This window comes from Elaeis guineensis, chromosome 2 (assembly GCF_000442705.2).
Source record: "Elaeis guineensis isolate ETL-2024a chromosome 2, EG11, whole genome shotgun sequence".
NCBI lineage: Eukaryota > Viridiplantae > Streptophyta > Magnoliopsida > Arecales > Arecaceae > Elaeis > Elaeis guineensis.
The window spans coordinates 78,647,467-78,666,580 of NC_025994.2; the positions used below are offsets into that span (position 1 = coordinate 78,647,467).

The following is a 19,114-nucleotide window of genomic DNA, read 5'->3' on the forward strand; positions in this document are numbered from 1 at the left end:
CTAGTATCAGAAACTTCCCTGATGGATTATAAAAATTCAGTGCAATGCGGCAAATAATCATAATGGAACACCTCCTGGACTCTATCTTTCCTATTTGCCACAAACAGGCTGATTCTGCAATTTGTTGGGGCACATGTTGGATTTTTATTTTCTTTGAAAAAAAAAGAAAAACCTGGACTTCCAAAATCACAATTCCTCCATAGGCTATATTTCAGGTTAGGTTCCCCTAAAACTCTACTCAAAATAAGGCCCCCACAGGTCTATGGCTGCATTTTCTTCTCATAATTCCAAAAATGGTACGCATTGCATAAGGAAGACAATTTTTAATACATGTGCTGCTTGAGGAAAGAGTAAATATAGATAACTGTATTGCCCAGAAGGTAGAGAACTTCTCTAGAGTCTCCTGAAGTTTGGAGAGTCCATCCTTGGCAGCCATTTTCAAAACCATGTACTGGTCATCCCCTGCTTTGATGCATTCCACTTTTTCTCATTACAGCAAATCAGTACATTTAGATAAAGATGAAATATTAGTCATCTATCAATCAATTAAGACAAAGTCAAAATTTTAGAACCGTCATCTATTGTCAAAACATACATTATAAGAGCAACGAAAGCATTGCAGACCTTAAAATATAAGAGCTCACAAAATGTTATTCTATGAATAACTTCCTATTGGTCCTAAGAAACACGAGCTATGACAATTTAAGCTTTCCAGAAAGTCATATATTCATAGCTTCCCAGTTCCCATTCTTCTCATCCCATAAACTTCTTTAGGAAGTTGAATTCCAATATAGCTTTAATGAGATGCCATTCCAGCTTTTCCTTTTCCAGAACCTGGTCACAGGCAAAGAAACAAGATCATATATGTAAGCTTCAGGATTAAGCATCAAAGCAGCACAATAAGTGATAGTTCTGTATTACTCTGGACTTGTTGATAGCAACATAAACGACCATCATTCTTCTAAGGCTCTGCAACATTGGGCAAGAGATATACGCAGATAAGTGGATCTCATGAAATTAAGTATTCGCTATATATCTGAAACAAAGGTGCATGTTGCAATTGAATCCAACAGGCATGGTGGTAAATGCGGCAGAGTTAAGTCATGGAACAAAAATATCAACCATACATGGTAATCATTGAAATGAAACATTTTAACTGAAACAAGAATAAGAAGAGCATTTTTTTATTTAGTTATTTTATTAGTTTTATAAATTTATATTATTGTTTTGGCCAGAAGTTGTTAATGCAGTTGGTTGGCCTTACCCTAAATGCTTTCCCTGTAGGAAGTCTAGGCTTCAAATCCTAGGTATTGCTGAAAATTATAATCTATTGTTCAGTAAGCATAAAGTATAAAGATTGAGAATTTGATGTTGATTTAAAGTGCTTGCACCTCTTTTCTTTTGGTCAAGCAATATACTTTTTTGATCGATTCAGAAATCTTATGCTCAGAAACTGAAAACCTATAATGTGGATAAAGTAGATGATTTGGCAGCTCTAGTTTGTCGAATCCATGTCCATTGAAGTCATTGATCACACCTTAGTATAGAATATTTTGCTTCTGGATGCAAGTGACAGATTCTCGCTACATTTATATCTTTGTTGTGACAAGTTTGGGTTTTAGCAGGATAATCTCTAAAGCTAGAAACAAATCCACAAAACAGCTGCCAAGTGTTTGAGGTTTCTAATGTCTGCCACATGGAATTCTTCTTAACTGATTATAGGTTATCGGATATTGATAATAATTTACAGTTTCCACTCGCCGCTTGTCATGAGAAGCCAAATCCACAAGAATAGCTGTTGTCATCAAAAAAAATTAATGATCCAATTGCTAAGTTCACTGGCCAAAAGGAAGCTTAGAGTCCCTGTCCTTCTAGATCATTTAGATGCTCTGCTTAACAATTATTTCAAAGTTTTCCTCAGAAAAATAATTCTAACAAACTTTTTCCATTCTTAGAATCAATCAAAATAAACTTTAAAACATGTATCCGGGGAAAAAAAGGATTCAGCTGGCTGGTGCTGCAATGCAAAGATCTCGTAAGCTGTCGCTATGATTGATGAATATATCCCATCTTGGAAGGAAAGAAGGAGAAGAGCGAAAAACTGAAGGCAGGTTGGTCAAAGCTATATACCTGGCAAGAATAGAGACCATGGTTGAAAGGGAGTGTGGAGGCGGCATATATTAGAGAGCAGTGCCACTGCTACTTGAGGGCATCTTGGAACTGCTGCTGGTGGTGGTGGTGTTGAGATTCGTAGTGAAGCTGAAGGGGGACTGGTTATAGAGGGCATGCACTAATTCATCCTGTGAGTATACATGCACCTGCTGGATGCCTTGGATTATTTGCCACTCCCGGCTGTCGCTTTCGCAAATATTTCTTATCAGTTCCATGCTGCACCAGATCTCCAGCTCCTCCAGATGAGGAGTATGTACTCCTTTCAGTAAGTATGATGGGAGTGATTTCATCGCATAATCGATCAATTTCATCCTTTTCAAGTATCGAAGATTCTCCACAACTTTCAATTTCGGGCAGTTATTAACCGCGAGGGTTGTGAGCGCGGGGAGGTTTGAAATTTTCTCCAGGTTGGGATTGTACTTCACATGCAATTCTTTGAGCGAAAGGAGGTTCTCAATTGTGGTTAGGCTGTCTGCAAACGAGATCTCCAATTTTGTGAGGGAGGTTGCATGGAGCAGGAGACCCTCTGGCAGGGACATCAACTTGGGGCAGTTGTCAAGGTACAGGTCCTTTAGACATGGCATTGCTTCTGTTCCTTTCTCCCAATGCCATTCCTGCCAATTAGACATATGACGAAACATCAGTGTCTCCAGCCTGGGGAATGCATACTTGGAGGTATCTACTGCTGCTCTGCCGCCGTCACTACTAGTGCTACTAGTACCAACCAAAAACTCAGGTCCAACATCCATGACTGAATCAGCATGACGGATAAAAAGATATTGTAGATTAGGGAGCAGCCCCCAAGGTGGAAACCGCTCACAATACCTGTAACCATTTAGAACCAACTGCCTCAAATTTGGAAAAAGAATTGATGTTGATGAAGATGTCTCTGGCATCCATTTGGGGAACTCACGACCGAAGTAATCAACGATCTGCAGTTGTTCCACGGAAGGTGGAGGGTGGATCTCTTCAAACACCTCCTCGATTCTTTTCATCTTCTCCTTACTGGGATGAAGAACTGGCGTACAATGCAGCTCGAGCGAGCTAAGCTTGGATTTGTTTCTAAGTTCGGCTGCTCTTGCCTCGGAGCTGCTGGATATACACTCCAACCTACCGATTGAGAGATCCGTGAGACACGAGAGGGATCTCAATTCTTCAATAGTGCACCATCCCTTTGCCCGGTTGCTCGGTAGATTAAGTTCCCAGAGAGTATGAAGATTTTGAAGCCTTCCTAGCCCGGCCGGCATCTCAACCACCTTCGTAAAATTAACTCTAAGACTCCTTAGGTTGTGTAACTTCACGATACTGTTAGGAAGGCGAGAAAGGTGTTGACATCCCTGAATTTCCAAGAACTGTAGATTTCTAACATTCCCTATGGTTTCCGGTATCATGCTTATCTGGGTAAATGAGATATTTAGGTACCTCAGGTGTATAAGGTTACCTAAAGAATCCGGCAAACTTCGAATTCGCGAGTGAGACATATCCAGCACTCTTAAACGAGAAAGTTTATGAAAAATAACATCCATCTGAGTCTCAGACATGGGCATCATATTCCACATTAGAGTCCTCAGTGTGTCTTTTTTTACTAAGACATCAGTGATTGCCGTCGTTGGCCCGCTAGTGCCAACTTCATGCACATTGCTGACAAATACACGACGCAGCTTCATCGGCCCATTACTGCTGCCTACTTCGTCCACCTTACAGACAACCGAGCTCTCATCTCGTGCCAGATACCTGGCAAGACTCTGCAGGAGGTCATGCATCTGGCATATATACGGAGCATGTGGCTGCAGAAGATTTCGCATAATCAACTCTTTGTAGTAATCTTCTGCTATCTCTTCCATCGTCGAGCTCCCCTCAGCTTTCACAAATCCCTCAGCAATCCAAAGTTTAGTAATAGTATCCATCCAAATTTGATGGTTTTCAGGAAATAATGAGCAGTATATAAAACATTGCTTCAGATAGCTTGGTAGGTCTTCGTAGCTCAAATATAATGCTCCCTTGACTTCCTCAGGAAGCCCAGACGTGGACCATGCGGTGCTTTCAAGAACACCACTCCAAGCTCTCCTGGTCCTCTCCTTTGTGCATAGCACCCCTGCAACCGCTTTAATGGCTAGAGGGAGGCCATCACATTTCTTGACCATCTCCATCCCTATGTCCTTGAGATGCTGGATCTCTCCCTCCTCTCCTATCAAGACCACCTTCTTGCAAAGCAATAACCAACTATCCTTTAAAGACAGTTTGTGGACCTGATGGGTGTTCACTGCCCTCATCTGCTTCGTGATCTGTTCATTTCTTGTAGTGACGAGGATCCTACTGCCAGCAGCACAACTTTTTAACGTGTTACATAACAAGTCACACCACACCTTTGCCGTCCAAACATCATCAAGAACAAGAAACAACTTCTTACCCCAAAGACTTGTCTCGACTTTGGGCTCAAGTGAGGACTTACTCTGATCACCGGCACAATCATTCTTGTCACCATCCAAGATATCTTTCAGCAACTTTACCTCATCAAACTCTTGCGACACACACACCCATCTCTTCTTTGAGAACTCCTCCTGAATCCTCTGATCATTATATATCCTTTTAGCAAGTGTGGTCTTGCCAATCCCCCCGGCACCCACAATTGCGAAAACAAGATTGTTTCCCCGTGTGTCATCCTTAATTAGCAAATCAACCAAGCTCTGAGTGTGCTCTTCGATTTCAGATCCTACAATATCAATCTCACCTACAGGAGATGTCTTGCGACTATTTTGAGATGTCACTTTCTGCTTGTCAGGGGAACTGTTTTGGAGATTGAATTCAGACCTCCCCCTAGAGATTTGCTCAAGCTTTAGATTGAGTTCTCTAATCTTTGAGCCAATCTCATGAGAAAGTAGAGGCTTTCGGAAGCAAGAGAGAAGGGGAAAAGGGGAGCATACCGAAGAAGTGGATGAAGAACCTTCACTACACTTGTCGGCCTCGATGCGACAGAGATCGAGGATGTCATCGGCATCGTACATAAAATCCTTGAGCTCCTTGAGCCAGTCATCAATGGCTTCATCATTGATTCTCTTCCTCTCGGCATCAGCAAGGACTTTGCTGATCTTACGGAGCTTGTTCTGAAGCTTCTTGATCTCGCCAGGCACACCCAAGAGCATGTCAACCTCTTCGTTCGCCAACTCGACCAGTAGCTGTGCAAATTTGTAGACGAAGGCATCCAATATCATTGCCATCTTCTTCTTACGCTAGTTGGGACCAGGAGAAAAGGAAGAGATAGCTAGATCTGATTTCTCTCCGAGGCTATCAGTGACACGGTCCATGCATCAATGCAGGAATCTAATACGAGATGAGAGCAAAGCCATTGACTCTAGTGGGAATCCGCTGTGGCGTGTGTTTGCACCGCGCAGAGCTGTACAGCGCTCAACCACCGCCACATCATTCATCACGGAGATAGATAGCTAATGTGGCAGCAACCGAGGGCTGTACGGTGCAAAAGAGGCACCGTAGGTGTTGGGTGGATGTCTGGCCAGGACACCACCTCCCAAGATCCTTTCAGTACCACGCGATGCAGCAGGAAGAAAGAAGAAACAAAACAAAAGGAAAAACAATCAAAATACGTGGATCAGCCACAAAAGGGCTCGCCTCCACGGGGCATGCAAACTTCACTATGAAAAGAAAATTTTACAAGAGGAGACCTCACCCTCAACCCTTGTACACCCAATTCTCTCTCACATGAAGTTTCCCTCACAAAAGCTCTCTCTCTCTTGGAGACCCCCCTGAACCCCTGAAGAACCTGGCGACCGCTGTCCAGGAGCCTCCTGCTCCTTCTCTCACAGCGCCTCACGCCTCTCTCTCTCCTCTCGGTTCGTACGGCGGCGAGAAACCAAAACCGCACTCTCTCCTGTTCCTCTCAGGCCTTTTTAAGGCTTAAACAAGACTTAAAACATGTTAGAGAAGGATTAGGACTCCTTAATCAAGCCAAATCACGTCCCAGACCGTCCGATCAAGACCGGGAGCCACCTGGGCCGTCCGATCGCGCTCCGGTCCACGAAATAGGGCCGTGGACCGCGAGAACCGCGTGGGAAACGCCCACGCGGTCCACAGGCCGGGCCGTAGACCACCCGGTCCACGGTGGACCGGGGCAAGGGCCAGCAGGCCGCTGGGTCGCGCGTCCCGCGCGGGCCTGGGCCTGGGTCGCGCGTCCCGCGCGGGCCTGGGCCTGGGACGCGCGTCCCGCGCAGGCCTGGGTCGCGCGTCCCGCGCGGGCCTGGGTCCCGCGTCCCACGCGGGCCTGGGACGCGCGTCCCGCGCGCCGCCGCCTGCAGCCGCGCCGCTGCCGCCCGCCGCCGGTCGCCGGCGATCCTCCGCCGCCTCGATTTTCGTGCCGACTTCGAAAGCTCGTATCTCCTCCATCCGAGCTCCGATTCAGGTGATCTTGGTCTCGTTGGACTCCGTTTTTCGCCGCGAACCTCGCTGTGGGCTCAATGTGGGCTGAATCTCGAGGCGTCAAATCCTAACAGTAGGATCCAAACTCTACTCGATATCCCACAAGAAATTTCTAGCCACTCTTTCCCACCATAAAGCCCATCGTCACGAGACAGATTTCAAGGAGTCCATACGGTTTGTTCACAATTACCTGCTGGCCGGACTGCAAATAATAATTCTCCAGAACCCATCTAAAATCTATACGGTTCCAAATCCTTGCTCTTGAAAGTAGAATACGATCATCCACAGACAATGGAGGATTAATAGGTGGACTGTCGTCTGGTAGCCTTGTAACCAAAGATATTCCTCCCAGATACCTACATCGTTGAGAGACCTAGAGAGCACCTCAGAGGAAAGTATAAAAAGACAGGGATAAGAAGGGAAACCCTGGAAATCTATCGTGGATTTGAAGGGCCCTACTGGTGTTCCGTTTACTAGCAGCAAGAATAGCTTAGATATAATGCCAGCGCACCTGGTCATATGATTGTTCTATGTCTAAGTTGATTGCCACCATGCTTCGATTTCCTTTAGCCTTGTGCAATGAATGAATTGCCTTTTGTGTGACCGGTGGCCGTTGGCTGTTTTGGCGTAGGCACGACAGAGAAATAGGCCGGCGACGATTGGGGAGAGAGAGAGGAAGACTGGAGCGGCGGTGGTGAATCAGAGGCGGAGAGAAAAACAGGGGAAGTTTTCGTCGACGGCGGTCGACCAATGGTGATTGGTGGCCACTGGCAGAGGGACCAAGGCGGGATAAAGAGGGAAAGGGGACTTCGGTGGCGTCCGGCGGTGGTAAATTGGGTCGGGAGATCCCTCGGCCCGGGTTTCGACACAGGGAAAACGATACAAATTCTTCTCAAGTTGTCGGAGGATGTGGCGAGCTATTGCACCGCACCCCACAACAAACTCTTGCAAAAATGTGGTGGGGTGAATGCCATTTCTCTTGCGATCTCCATGGATCTCTGGAAATCGAACACCAATTCCCTGCTTCAGGTTTATCTTTCTGGCCATTGAAGCTGCAACCCAATGAAAATGTACGGATAAGAGGGACATGACTCATGAGGGAGGCAAAGTAGAGTATCCATGGTACTAAACATTGCAAATGAATCATACTCAAATAAAGCTCCATCTACGTTCCTAAACGGATTTGGCTTATGAGTTGACTTTTGTAAAAAGCTCCATTATTTGCGTGAATATGCAAGACTCTAAAGTCTCTTTGTTTGCTTGTATGATACAAATATGGATCATTGCTGATACATCCAGAATGCCCCACCTACCAATGACAGCTCAGAATAACCAATGAGCCACAATCATGTGAGCTCCCATGGCCGCACAGAGGGACTTCCGAAGTTTTTTATCTACTAGACGATAAATTGCCAGCTCCTCCACTACACAATCATAACAAACTCAGAATGTACAAGCCGTTATTCTCTAATAGCCTAGGCATGCCTCAGAAATGACACACATCTTCTAGACAACAGATACCCACTTTCATCCATAAATTTTAAATTCTTCGGGACCCTCTAGGTAAGTGAACAGTTGCTTTGCATGCCATCTCCCAAAGACGGACTTCACATGCACTGGATCCATCTCTCCCACAGACTTTGAACTCATCTCGGAACCCACCGATATATTCCAAATATCATTCGGAGTCCGTCGGTCCTCCACACTTCATCTCTCTATCCGCACTCTCTTCCACCTCATACTCGACTCTGCAAATCATTAAACTCATCTTGAAAGCTCAGACATCTTCTGTTTGCTTCCATGAAAGATTAACTTAGATGTCAAAGGATCCACCATCAGGATCTTCTACCCTGACGTGAGAACTTTTCCTATCTTTGGTGGTTCTGCAGGGCCCAATTCGTGGGATTGCTAAGGACCAAGGCTCGATCATGTGCTTCCCGAAAGTCCAACCAGCTCTCCAGAGACCACTCCATCTCTTCTCCCCAACTGTAGCTCAATGATTGAAGTCAGGTCATCTTCTCGATGACAATAGATTGGCGTTAAAGAAAGGATCCGACCCATATTTGAGGTCTTAAGCTTTCTTCTTCCCATCAATCGAGCATGAGGAACAAGAAGTTTATAGCAACTACATCCACCATCCTTCTGAAGGCACCAACGGAATCCACTGACTCCAACTAGGGTCACCAGGATCTTAGCATCTTGGAGGCATCGACCACCCTAGCTGTTACCTCAGAGCACTTCCAATAGCTCTTATTGCAGGTCCAAGCACTCACTACCATGATGCAAGGCTTGCAGCAATTGACTCATTCATCCACTCCAGCACCAAGTGATTGCCTGGCGCCAACACACCAAGAGCTTGCTCCTCCCTCTAGGAGCTTAAGATGGAGCGGCTAATCTCGCCCCATCAGCTTAGAAGGAGTGCCCTGAGTCACTCGATCTACCCATCAGAGTTTCGAGCAAGTTTCACTCCATCATCGACCTTGCCCCTCAAGCAGCAAGCGAGGTAAAGAACACGAACCTGCTCCTCCCTTTTCTTTCTCACCTTTTTCTTCCTTATAGGACTCATCCAGGAGCAAATCTGCAAGCTGCCAACTCCAAAGGAGAATCGGCCAGCACGATGAGTTGGATCGAAAGACCCAGGGGATGGCTCGATACCTTGAGCTCCTCAGATAGCACCAACTCACTCTAGGAGGACAACCTCTCTTCACCACTCATCCTCCTTTCTTAGAGTGGATCATGAAGGAACTGATCCCTCATCACTTTAAGGTGCTGTCCATGGGAGTCTACGATGGTCCAACTGACCCCTACGACTACTTAGAGAGTTTCAAGACCCTTATGATGTTGCAAGGAGCCTAGATGCACTACTGTGCAGGTCCTTCCCTACTACTCTCCAAGGTACTGCTCAAGCCTGGTACATCAGGCTCCCACTGAGCTCCATCCACTTTTTTGAGAAGTTTGGCCACCAGTTTGCTGCTCAGTTTCAAAGCAGTCAAAGGTCAAGAAAGGATACTGACGTCCTCTTCTCCATCAAGCAGGAGGATAGAGAATCTCTCTGAAGCTTCATAAGTTGCTTCAAAGCAACTATGCTAGGAGTCCATGATCCAGACCACTCAGTTACAATGTTAGCCCTCAAGAAGGGGCTGAAGGCAAGCAGCTTCTACTTCTCCCTTTCAAAGAAGTTTCCTCGAGATTTTTTCAAACTTCTTGTCCGAGCTGATAAGTACATCACTGGCAAGGAGGGGATGGTAGAGAAGCAAAGGAAGAAGACAGACCAAAAAAGGGCTAGATAGGATCACATGGCTTCCTTGCCTGACGGGAAGCCACCTTATCACTCTCAAAGTCCTCGATGATTCAAGGACTTCACACCTCTGAATACATCCCAAAGGCAAATTCTGATGGAGATAAAGAACTAGGACATCCTTCGATAGCCTGAAAAAATGAGTGAGCAGACTCAACTTTGATGCAATAGGTCGAAGTATTGTCACTTCTATAAAGATCATGGCTATGACACTGAAGACTGTTATTAGCTTAAGAAGAAGATAGTGGCCCTCATCTGACGGACTACCTATAGAACTTTATCAATCACCAGAAGGATGCTGAACCCTCATGTCATGAGCCCCAGCCTATTCCTAAGCCTCCAGTCGAAGGCAGACCCATCACCAAAGTTATGCACACCATCACTAGTGGACCATGGTTGGAGGTGAGAGTTCATCCGCAAGAAGGGCCTACGCATATGTAGCCCCAGCTGGAACCCTTGCACCAAAGCGGCAAAGGTAGAAAGACATCATCTCCTTCTCGGACACCGATGCTGAAGGTGTCCAAATGCCCCACGATGATGCTATAGTAGTTTCCATGACCATCATGAATTATTATATAAAAATAATTCTAGTGGATAATGGAAGCTCTACAGACATTTTATTTTACAATGCCTTTTGCCAGATGAATTTACCTACTAACTGACTTCGAGAGGTCAACTCCATTTTAGTTGGCTTTTCGAGAGATTCTGACTCTACCAAGGGTGTTGTGGCCTTGCTCATAATAGCAGAGCAGGCCTCGAGGCAAGCTACAATCTTACTTGACTTTCTGGTTATAAATGTTGTCTTGACTTACAATGCTATCCTCGAAAGGCCCAATCTGAAAGTCCTCCGAGCCATCATCTCAACTTACCACTTGCTAGTCAAGTTTCCTACCATTCAAGGGGTGGGTGAGCTCCAAGGTGATCAAGCCCCAGTCAGACATTGCTATGTCACCTCTCTCAGAGGCAAGAAGCCTAAAGAAGCATTATCTATTGAAGGATTTGACATCGATGATGGAGGAAGATGGCAAGATGAAGAACCGACCAAATAACTCATCTCAGTCCCCCTACATGATTTGGACCCCAGTAGGACCATACAAATCAGGTCATATCAGGATGAAGCCTCCTACATCAAGCTCTTAGATTTCCTACAAACCAACACAGATGTCTTCATCCGGTCAGTTGAAAACATGTTAGGGGTTGACCTGGAAGTCATGGTGCACCATCTGCATGTCAACCCGCTACATTAATCAGTATGGTAAAAGAAGCGAAGGTTCACCCCTGAGCGCCAACAAACAATCAAGCAGGAGGTGGATAGGCTCTTAGCGACTGGCTTCATTCAAGAGGTGGATTACCCCGACTGGCTCGTGAATGTGGTCCTCATCAAGAAGACGAATGATAAATGATGGATATGTATCAACTTTACTGATTTAAATAAAGCTTGTCCAAAAGATAGCTTTCTATTACCCGAGATACACCAACTAGTTTATGCTACTTCAGAATACCGAACGCTTAGCTTCATGGATGCCTTTTCTAGATATAACCATCTACATGGTGTTGGAGGATAAGGAGAAGACTTCCTTCATTACCGATCAGGAGCTATACTACTATAAGGTTATGCCTTTCGATTTAAAGAATATCGGCATCACCTATCAACGCCTCATCAACAATATTTTCAAAACTTTCATAGACGACATGAATAAATATAAGAGAGCTTCTAATTAAGATAGTTTCCAGCATGCCTTTTTCTCTTGAGTTCCACTCAGTAGCTTAAAGAAAAATATCAATAAAATTTTTAAAAACTTCATCTCATTATTTTCACTTGAAATCTCTTCATTTATGACCTCAAAAATATCTGTAATTAATACTCTAGTCAATGAAAGCTTAAAAATAGCCATTAGAAACAAGTTTTGGCGATTTAAAAAATCTAGAAAACTTACCATTATTTTGTTAAAATTCTGTGAGTCAGCTCAGGAGCTTTAAGTGAGCTAAGTGAAATTTTTGACATGGCTCAAGAATAAATATAATTTTTTTAATTTTTTGTCTGTTCTATCTAAGATTAGGTTGGCTCAGATATCTTCTTAGTTGGCTAACTTTATAACTAGATCAGCTAACAACTTTTTGGATTGGCTCAAAGAATTTGTGAGTTTATACTACTTTCTGTATTCTTCTATCTCTGAGACTGAGTCAACTATCTTTTCTTATGAGTCGGCCAAGCTCTAATGTTGGTTGGCTATGTTATTTTATAAGTTGGCTCTGGAGAATTTTTAGATTCTTTACTCTTCTATTTTCATCTTAAGTTTGAGATTAAGTCAACTATCCAAAATCTTCAGTCAGTTAAGATCCTATCTTGATCGACTAAGATAAAATTTTGATTAGCTAAGAGAGTTCATTTGAATTTTCATTGTTTCTATCTTCCCTTCGAACTGAACTGTGTCGGTTAAGCTTCTTTTTTGATTGACTAAAAGGCATGCCAAGCATGTCAAAATTTATTTTAGATAGCTTTCATTGTTCAAATATATTGTAGGCTAGACTTGCCTTTTTAAAATTAATTTATAAATAGTTCAGCTTATTCAGAGGTCTTTCTAGACTAGACTTTCCATTCACCTAAAGTTTTTCATACCGAACTCAATTTTTTTACTTCCAAATATGAATCTTTAACTTGTGAATATAATATTCACTTAAATTTAAGAGTAGTTCTTCTTGGATGAAATCAACTATTGAGCATTATGAGAAATTCTACAATTACTCTCATAAGCATTATTAGTAATCATGATTTATACTTAAATACTTTTGACATCATCAAAATTAATTCTAAGGCTAACAAGGCAAAAATAAAAAGATTAGGTTCCAATCAGACACTAGTGCCTTCTTCTCGATGAGAAACCTCATGATCAAGGTGATATACTAGTGGCTCAAGAGAGGAGGAGATAGAGATAATTAGGGTAGATTGGTGATGGTCACGAGAGGAGAAGAAGCTAATGGTAGAGAAGAAGGAGAGAGGAGGAGTACACCAGTGAGGAGCTCGAAGTAGATGACACTTATGAGAGGAAGAGGATGAGGAAAAGAATGAGTATGCCAATGCAGAACTTGAAAAAAATGAGTAGGTGGAGGAAGAGGAGCATAACTCACATTACTGTAAAATAGGGCTATGGCAGCGGTTGAAAACCACTGTCATAGTCCAAAAAACTATTGCCATAGCCTATAGCAATGGTTAAACAACCGCTGTGACTGTGTCCGTTGTCGTAAGCCTATAATAGTGATTTTTTGGGATACGAAAGTGATTATGTCAACCGCTGCCATAGAAAGATATGGTAGCGGTTTTGTAATCGCTGTTATATCAACAGTCCTCTATGACAGTGGTTGTCCAACTGCTGTCGTACACTTATGACAGTGACTGTCCAATCACTGTCGTAGCTAAGCTACGACAGTGATTATACCAACCGCTATCATAGATACTACGACAGTGATTAGCAAACCGCTGCCGTAGCCTTTCATCGATCAAAAAGGTCAGTAGGAAATGGATGATAGCCGACCGATAGGCAGGGGTGGCTGTCGGTGGTTGGATCCATCGGGGTGGTTGCGGCAGGCGATCATCGAGGACAGCGGGCGACTCGGGATGGCAGCCGTCGGCGAGTGGTCGATGGCAGCGGGGGTGGACAAGGGTGGTGAGCGGTTGACTACTTAAGTCATTATATACATATCATTCATTTCTTCTATAACAGATGTGAAACTATCACAATCAACCATAAATTGGACCTATGGCAGCAGTTACTGATAACTGCTGTCATAGGCTGATTTATGGTAGCGATTATCGATAACTACTATCGTAGGTCCAATCTATAGTAGTGGTTGGTGATAACCACTGCCATAGGTAGAGATATGGTAGTGATTATATCTAACTACTATCATAAGTAGATATGGCAGTGGTTAGTACACCGCTATCATAGACCTATAGCAGCGGTTATTAGCAATCACTGCTATAAAGACATAATATATATTTTTTATTTTTTTTTGAATATGATATAATTTTAAAATTTAAAATTTATCATCACCATTTATTATCTAAATAATTATCATTGAAGTGCCATCATAAAAGACCACCTTGATTCGACAGTCCTACATATGTTGATCATTAAAATTTGATTTCGACGGTCACAAACGATCGCATAATGATCTGATAGATAGAGACCATCGATGGATCTAAAAACTTACAATGATGATCTTAATGACATTTGTATTAGACTAACAAAATTTTACTTCAATCGAACATCATTATCATGATCAATTTAGCACGAAATGATTTGAATCGTTAAATAAAAAATGAGTGATGAAAAGGCCAAATGGCATCCGATTATAAGATATTTTTTTAGATAAATGATCTTTGCTATTACTTTGATCATTTGTATGGTGATGATCGTAAAATTCAAACAGTGTGTATATGAACGATCTAAAACTATATGTCACTGGCTACTCATTCTTAAATTCTTTAAATAATTATATTTGTATTTTTATAATATGTGCTCAAGTAGATTCCAGCATATACGTATAATTTGAATTTTATGATCATCATCATATAAATGATTAAAGTACTAACGAAGATGATTTATCCAAAAAATCACCTCAATCGAATGTCGATTGGCCTTATGATCACTCATTTTTTATTTAACGATCAAAATTATTCCATACTAAATTGGTCAAGCTAATGATATCTGATTGAAGTAAAATTTTGATAATGCGCTACAAGTATCACCAAAATTATCGTCATAAATTTTTGGATCCATCGGTAGTCTCTATCTATAAGATCATCGCATGATCATTCGTAGCTGTCGAAATTGAATCTAAATGATCGACAAAACTAAGACTACCGAATCGAGATGGTCTTTTATGAGGATGATTTAACGATAATTATTTAGATAATGAACAGTGAAGATGTACTTAAAATTTGATTTCACTATTACAGATTCACGTAATCATCCAAAATTATTATGGAATGATAAAGTTCTTACCTACGACAGCGATTACAGTAATCACTGCCGTAGGTGATCTATAGCAGTGGTTATTCATAACTGCTGCGGTAGATCTGACCTACGATAGCCGTTATCCATAACTGTTGTCGTTGGTTATACCTATCGTAGTGGTTGCAAATAACCACTACTATAGGTCTGATCTACGGTAGCGATTACGAATAACCACTACCATAGGTTCTATGATAGTGATTTTAGAAACTGCTATCATATAAGTACTGTCATAGCCCTTTTTTATAGTAGTGTCAGTCAGATGATGAATGGACAATCGAGGAAGCCATCAGGTAAGGAGCAGCTGGAGGAGAAACAACCAGGGCTCATGAGGAGCAATAGGATCAAACATAATTAGTGCTTCAAAGGTGGAATTGGAAATAGTTGAGGAAGGAGATAGGAATCTTGACAACATTGTAGCTTTGGCCTCTGATGATGTTTATAAGCATCAGTTTATCCAATTATATAAACGACACATGTTAGCATCATCTAATTGGTAAGCTTTCCAACTGTTGTGTTATTGATGTTTACAAGTGTCATTAATTGACGATGATTTAAAAAGCATCGATAAAGTTTGTTATGATGGTTTAGTTGCCCATAGGGCCGACAAAATATGACTTGACACACCAACTCGACCCATGTCCAATCCACCATAAACAGGTTTGGATTTAAACTAAATAAATTTAGATCATAAACAGATCGATCTATTTAATCCATTTAATATTTAGATCGGATTTAAATTTTGGATATCTGATCCCTTTAACTTGTTCAACCTATTTTATATTTAGGTTGGATTGAATCGGATAACATGTTTAATCTATTGAATATGTTTCACCCATTTAAGACCTGTTTAACCTATCTAATGCTTAACCTATTTCTAATCCATTTAACTTGGTCTATTTAACCTGTTTAATCCATTTATCTCATTTAACCTAATTTGATCTGTTTAATAAATGGATTAAGTGTGTCAGATTGGATTATCTATCTAATAAATAGATAGGATTCAGATATGAACTTTTGATCTATATAATAAGCAGGTCTTAGGCTCAACCCAGCCCAAGTGCACCCGATCCTTTGAATTTGATGTGGGTCGGACACCTGGGAGGCCTAGCTCATTGGAAGAGGGCCCTGGTGGTTCCACAAAAAGCTTAAGAAAGAAGAATAGGGCCACAGGCAAGGCCCTAACCCTATCAGAGGCTTGGATGGAGGTGGCAGCTAGTTCGGGAGGCTCTAGAGTCTTCCTTTCTCAGCTAGGACCCTAGGAGAGGAGGACAAGCCTCCATTCCAATTTGATGAATCAATGAGTGGCACTAGTGACCTAAGCTTACAAAGGCACTTTGAGCAAAGGCTGGAGCTTTCGATGGAGCAAGATCCTAGGGTAGACAGTCCGGTGCATATGGAGGCTTCGACGAGTGGTCAGGCCTTGACCCATGAGGAAGTGGTCACTTAGCTGAGGTAGGCTATCTAAGGTGTGGAGGAGAGTCCATTGGCAATGGACTTAATGATAGCAGGGATTGAGGCAGACCTTTAAGCTGAGGGGGGTACTGGTGCAGATCTCCTTCCCCACCAGCTATCACAATGAGGTTGCTGATTTGGAATACCCGAGAGATGGAGAAGCCCTCGTTTCAATCAATATTTGGGAGGATTATCTAGTAGCACTGCCCTGACATCTATGTTCTATTGGAAATCCAACTATCCAAGATGAGTCTTACATGTGCCAAACAATGGATTCCAATGGCGTGGGGCACCTATACAGTGGAGTCTAAGGGTCTGTCAGGTGAGATTCTGGTGGTGCAGAGATAAGGCTTGATTAGGATAGATGCTTTCCATAGACGTAAGCAGAAGGTGGCCTTAGTCATCCCGAAGTAGATTGATGGTCCATGACTTTTGTCTGGTGTGTATACGAGCACTAAGTATAGGGAGCAGAGTGTGCTTTGGTTTGAGATTTTTGGGATGATGTTGTAGGCCTGCCTTTCCTTATCACTAGAGATTTCAACTACATTATAGGGTCTCATGAGAAGATCGGCAGCAGGCAATATGTGGAGAGCTTTGATTCCAGGGAGTTAAGATAGTTCATTGGCAACACAAAATTGATTGATTTAGACTATTCTGGACCTAGATTTATCTGGTGCAACAATCGGTATGGAGCGGCTAGGGTTTGAGTAAGGATCGATCAAGCTCTGGCCACCACCAACGGGGTTCAGCATTTTTCAGGGCACCAGATTTAGCATCTTCCAAGGATTGTAGCAGACCACTACCCAATCCTTATCACCACCAATAGCCTACCTATGCCTAGGACTCTGTTCAGCTTTGAGATATTCTGGACTTTCTATCCGAGATCATGGGAGCCAATCAGTGAGGTGTGGAGGATGCTGGTCTAGGAGGATGTGAGATATCGGATGACTCAGAAACTAGAGTAGACTAGATACAGGCTCCTTCGATGACACCATCTTGTGATTGGTGATATCTTTAGGTAGATTAAGGGGGTGGAGGTGGGCATTACGGAGTTGCAAATGAAGAAGCATCAGGAGGGGGGTCTACAATTGCTCATTGGCCATGCCTTTGTCCGAAATGCGAGGTGCTTTGCATCCATCGTTGAGGCCTATTGTTGTACATCTGGCTAGCTCGTGAACCTATAGAAGTTTATGATTATCTTTCAATCTCAAGATTAAGATCCAGATGAATCAGGCAATTCATTATAGATTGGGGATCCAGGAGCAGATCGAGATCTTAACCTATCTAAGGATTCCTATCATAGGATGATGGCTTCAGAGAGCTGACTACATATCCATGGAGCAGCAGATCCAAGATCACCTCAAGGGCTGGCATGAATACTCTTTCTATGATGGACAAGATGATGCTCATTAGATCGATCCTGAGCTCCATTTCAATTTATCTCTTAGCAAATACAATTGTGCCGAACTCTTATCTCAAGAGGCTAGAGTGGCCTTTTCAGAACTTCTTGTGGGGCTCATGGCATGATCGTCAAGGGCTCCATCTGGTGTCTTGGGAGATGGTTTGCCAGCCCATGAGGGATGGGGGTCTTGGAATTTAGTCCCTATTGATCAAGGGGGAGGCTATGATTGCCAGGCATGCAACTAGATTCGGTCTCCAACCTAATTGCTTGTAGAGTAAGATGATAAGGGCTCGGTATGGGGTATGGAGCCAGAAATCCATGATTTAGACTGTTTGTGGCTGCTCTTTTATCTAGAAGGAAATCTATGCCTGCACTCCTATAGTGGTGGCCCAGGTTAGATGTTTGATTGAAGATAGGGTTTCGGTTGATGTGAGCTTGGATGCCTAGATCTCCAGCATGCCTCTCGTCCATTAGTCGGCCTATGTTAGCATAAAGGTAGATGACCATTTGTAGGTTTGTGACTTGCTTGATGTCGATGGTAGTGGCTGGAGAGTGCAGGATGTTCCCTATCTATTTGATGGTCCGCTTGCTGATCCAATTTTCACCATTTCGATGTTCGTCCATCGAACCTAGGATTTGAGGATGTGGGACTGTTCTTGCTGCCCCAAGGCCCCCATGAGGGATCTCTCCAAGATACACAGGATAGTGCCACATAGGAGGATCGAGGCTACTTGGATCTAGAAGGTTGCGGCTCATCCTAGGATGTGGCTCTTCCTTTGAAAGGTTGCTTGGAAATGACTTTCGACATGCACATTACTCTAGGATAGAGGTATGGATCTTCTGATCTTCTACCTGGTTTGTGTGTTGGAGGATTCGACGGAGCATGCCCTCTTGCATTGTCCAAGAGCGAGATTAATTTGGAGGAGGATGGGGGGGGTAGCATTGGGAGGTGAGCGGTATCTCCTTGCTGGACCACTTCCTAGCTAGATACGATTCATCGGAGCATGACTGGTGAGTCGACTTGCACCTAGGGAAAGGAGGATGGCATAAGTCATTTATCAGGTTTGGTTATCCAAGAACAATCTAATCTTCGATGCTCAGGCCTGCACATCAGATGCTGGAGAGAGCTTTGTGTTTGGCTATGGAGTACTACCATTTCAATACTACTAGCTCATCCTTTGATGCCCCCAAGCTCTAGGACTCCCATGTTGCTACTACAGTAGATCGAAGGGTCATCTTTATTTCTCGAGAGGTCCTTCCCTTAGAGTTTGTCAAGATCAACTTTGATGGTAGCATCAGGGATAGCAGGGGCCGGCTTTGTCATCTAGGGCTCAGATGCCA

General features: G+C 43.1%; 1 protein-coding gene across 3 annotated transcripts; it reads right to left on the reverse strand.

The window, feature by feature from the left end:
• Window positions 1-542: 542 nt before the first annotated feature.
• On the reverse strand, window positions 543-5,444 carry LOC140855649 (putative disease resistance protein RGA3). 3 transcript variants are annotated; one of them, XM_073251900.1, is made up of 3 exons: window positions 2,131-5,444; window positions 922-969; window positions 543-834 (listed from the first exon to the last, which is right to left on the reverse strand). In XM_073251900.1, exon 1 carries the CDS (start codon window positions 5,388-5,390, stop codon window positions 2,181-2,183), a length of 3,210 nt encoding a protein of 1,069 aa, XP_073108001.1. In that variant the 5' UTR covers window positions 5,391-5,444; the 3' UTR covers window positions 543-834; window positions 922-969; window positions 2,131-2,180. The 3 variants fall into 3 exon arrangements, with proteins under 3 accessions (XP_073108001.1, XP_073108002.1, XP_073108003.1); XM_073251901.1 differs by lacking the exon at window positions 922-969; XM_073251902.1 differs by having other exon boundaries at window positions 543-4,989; window positions 5,097-5,223.
• Window positions 5,445-19,114: the final 13,670 nt, after the last annotated feature.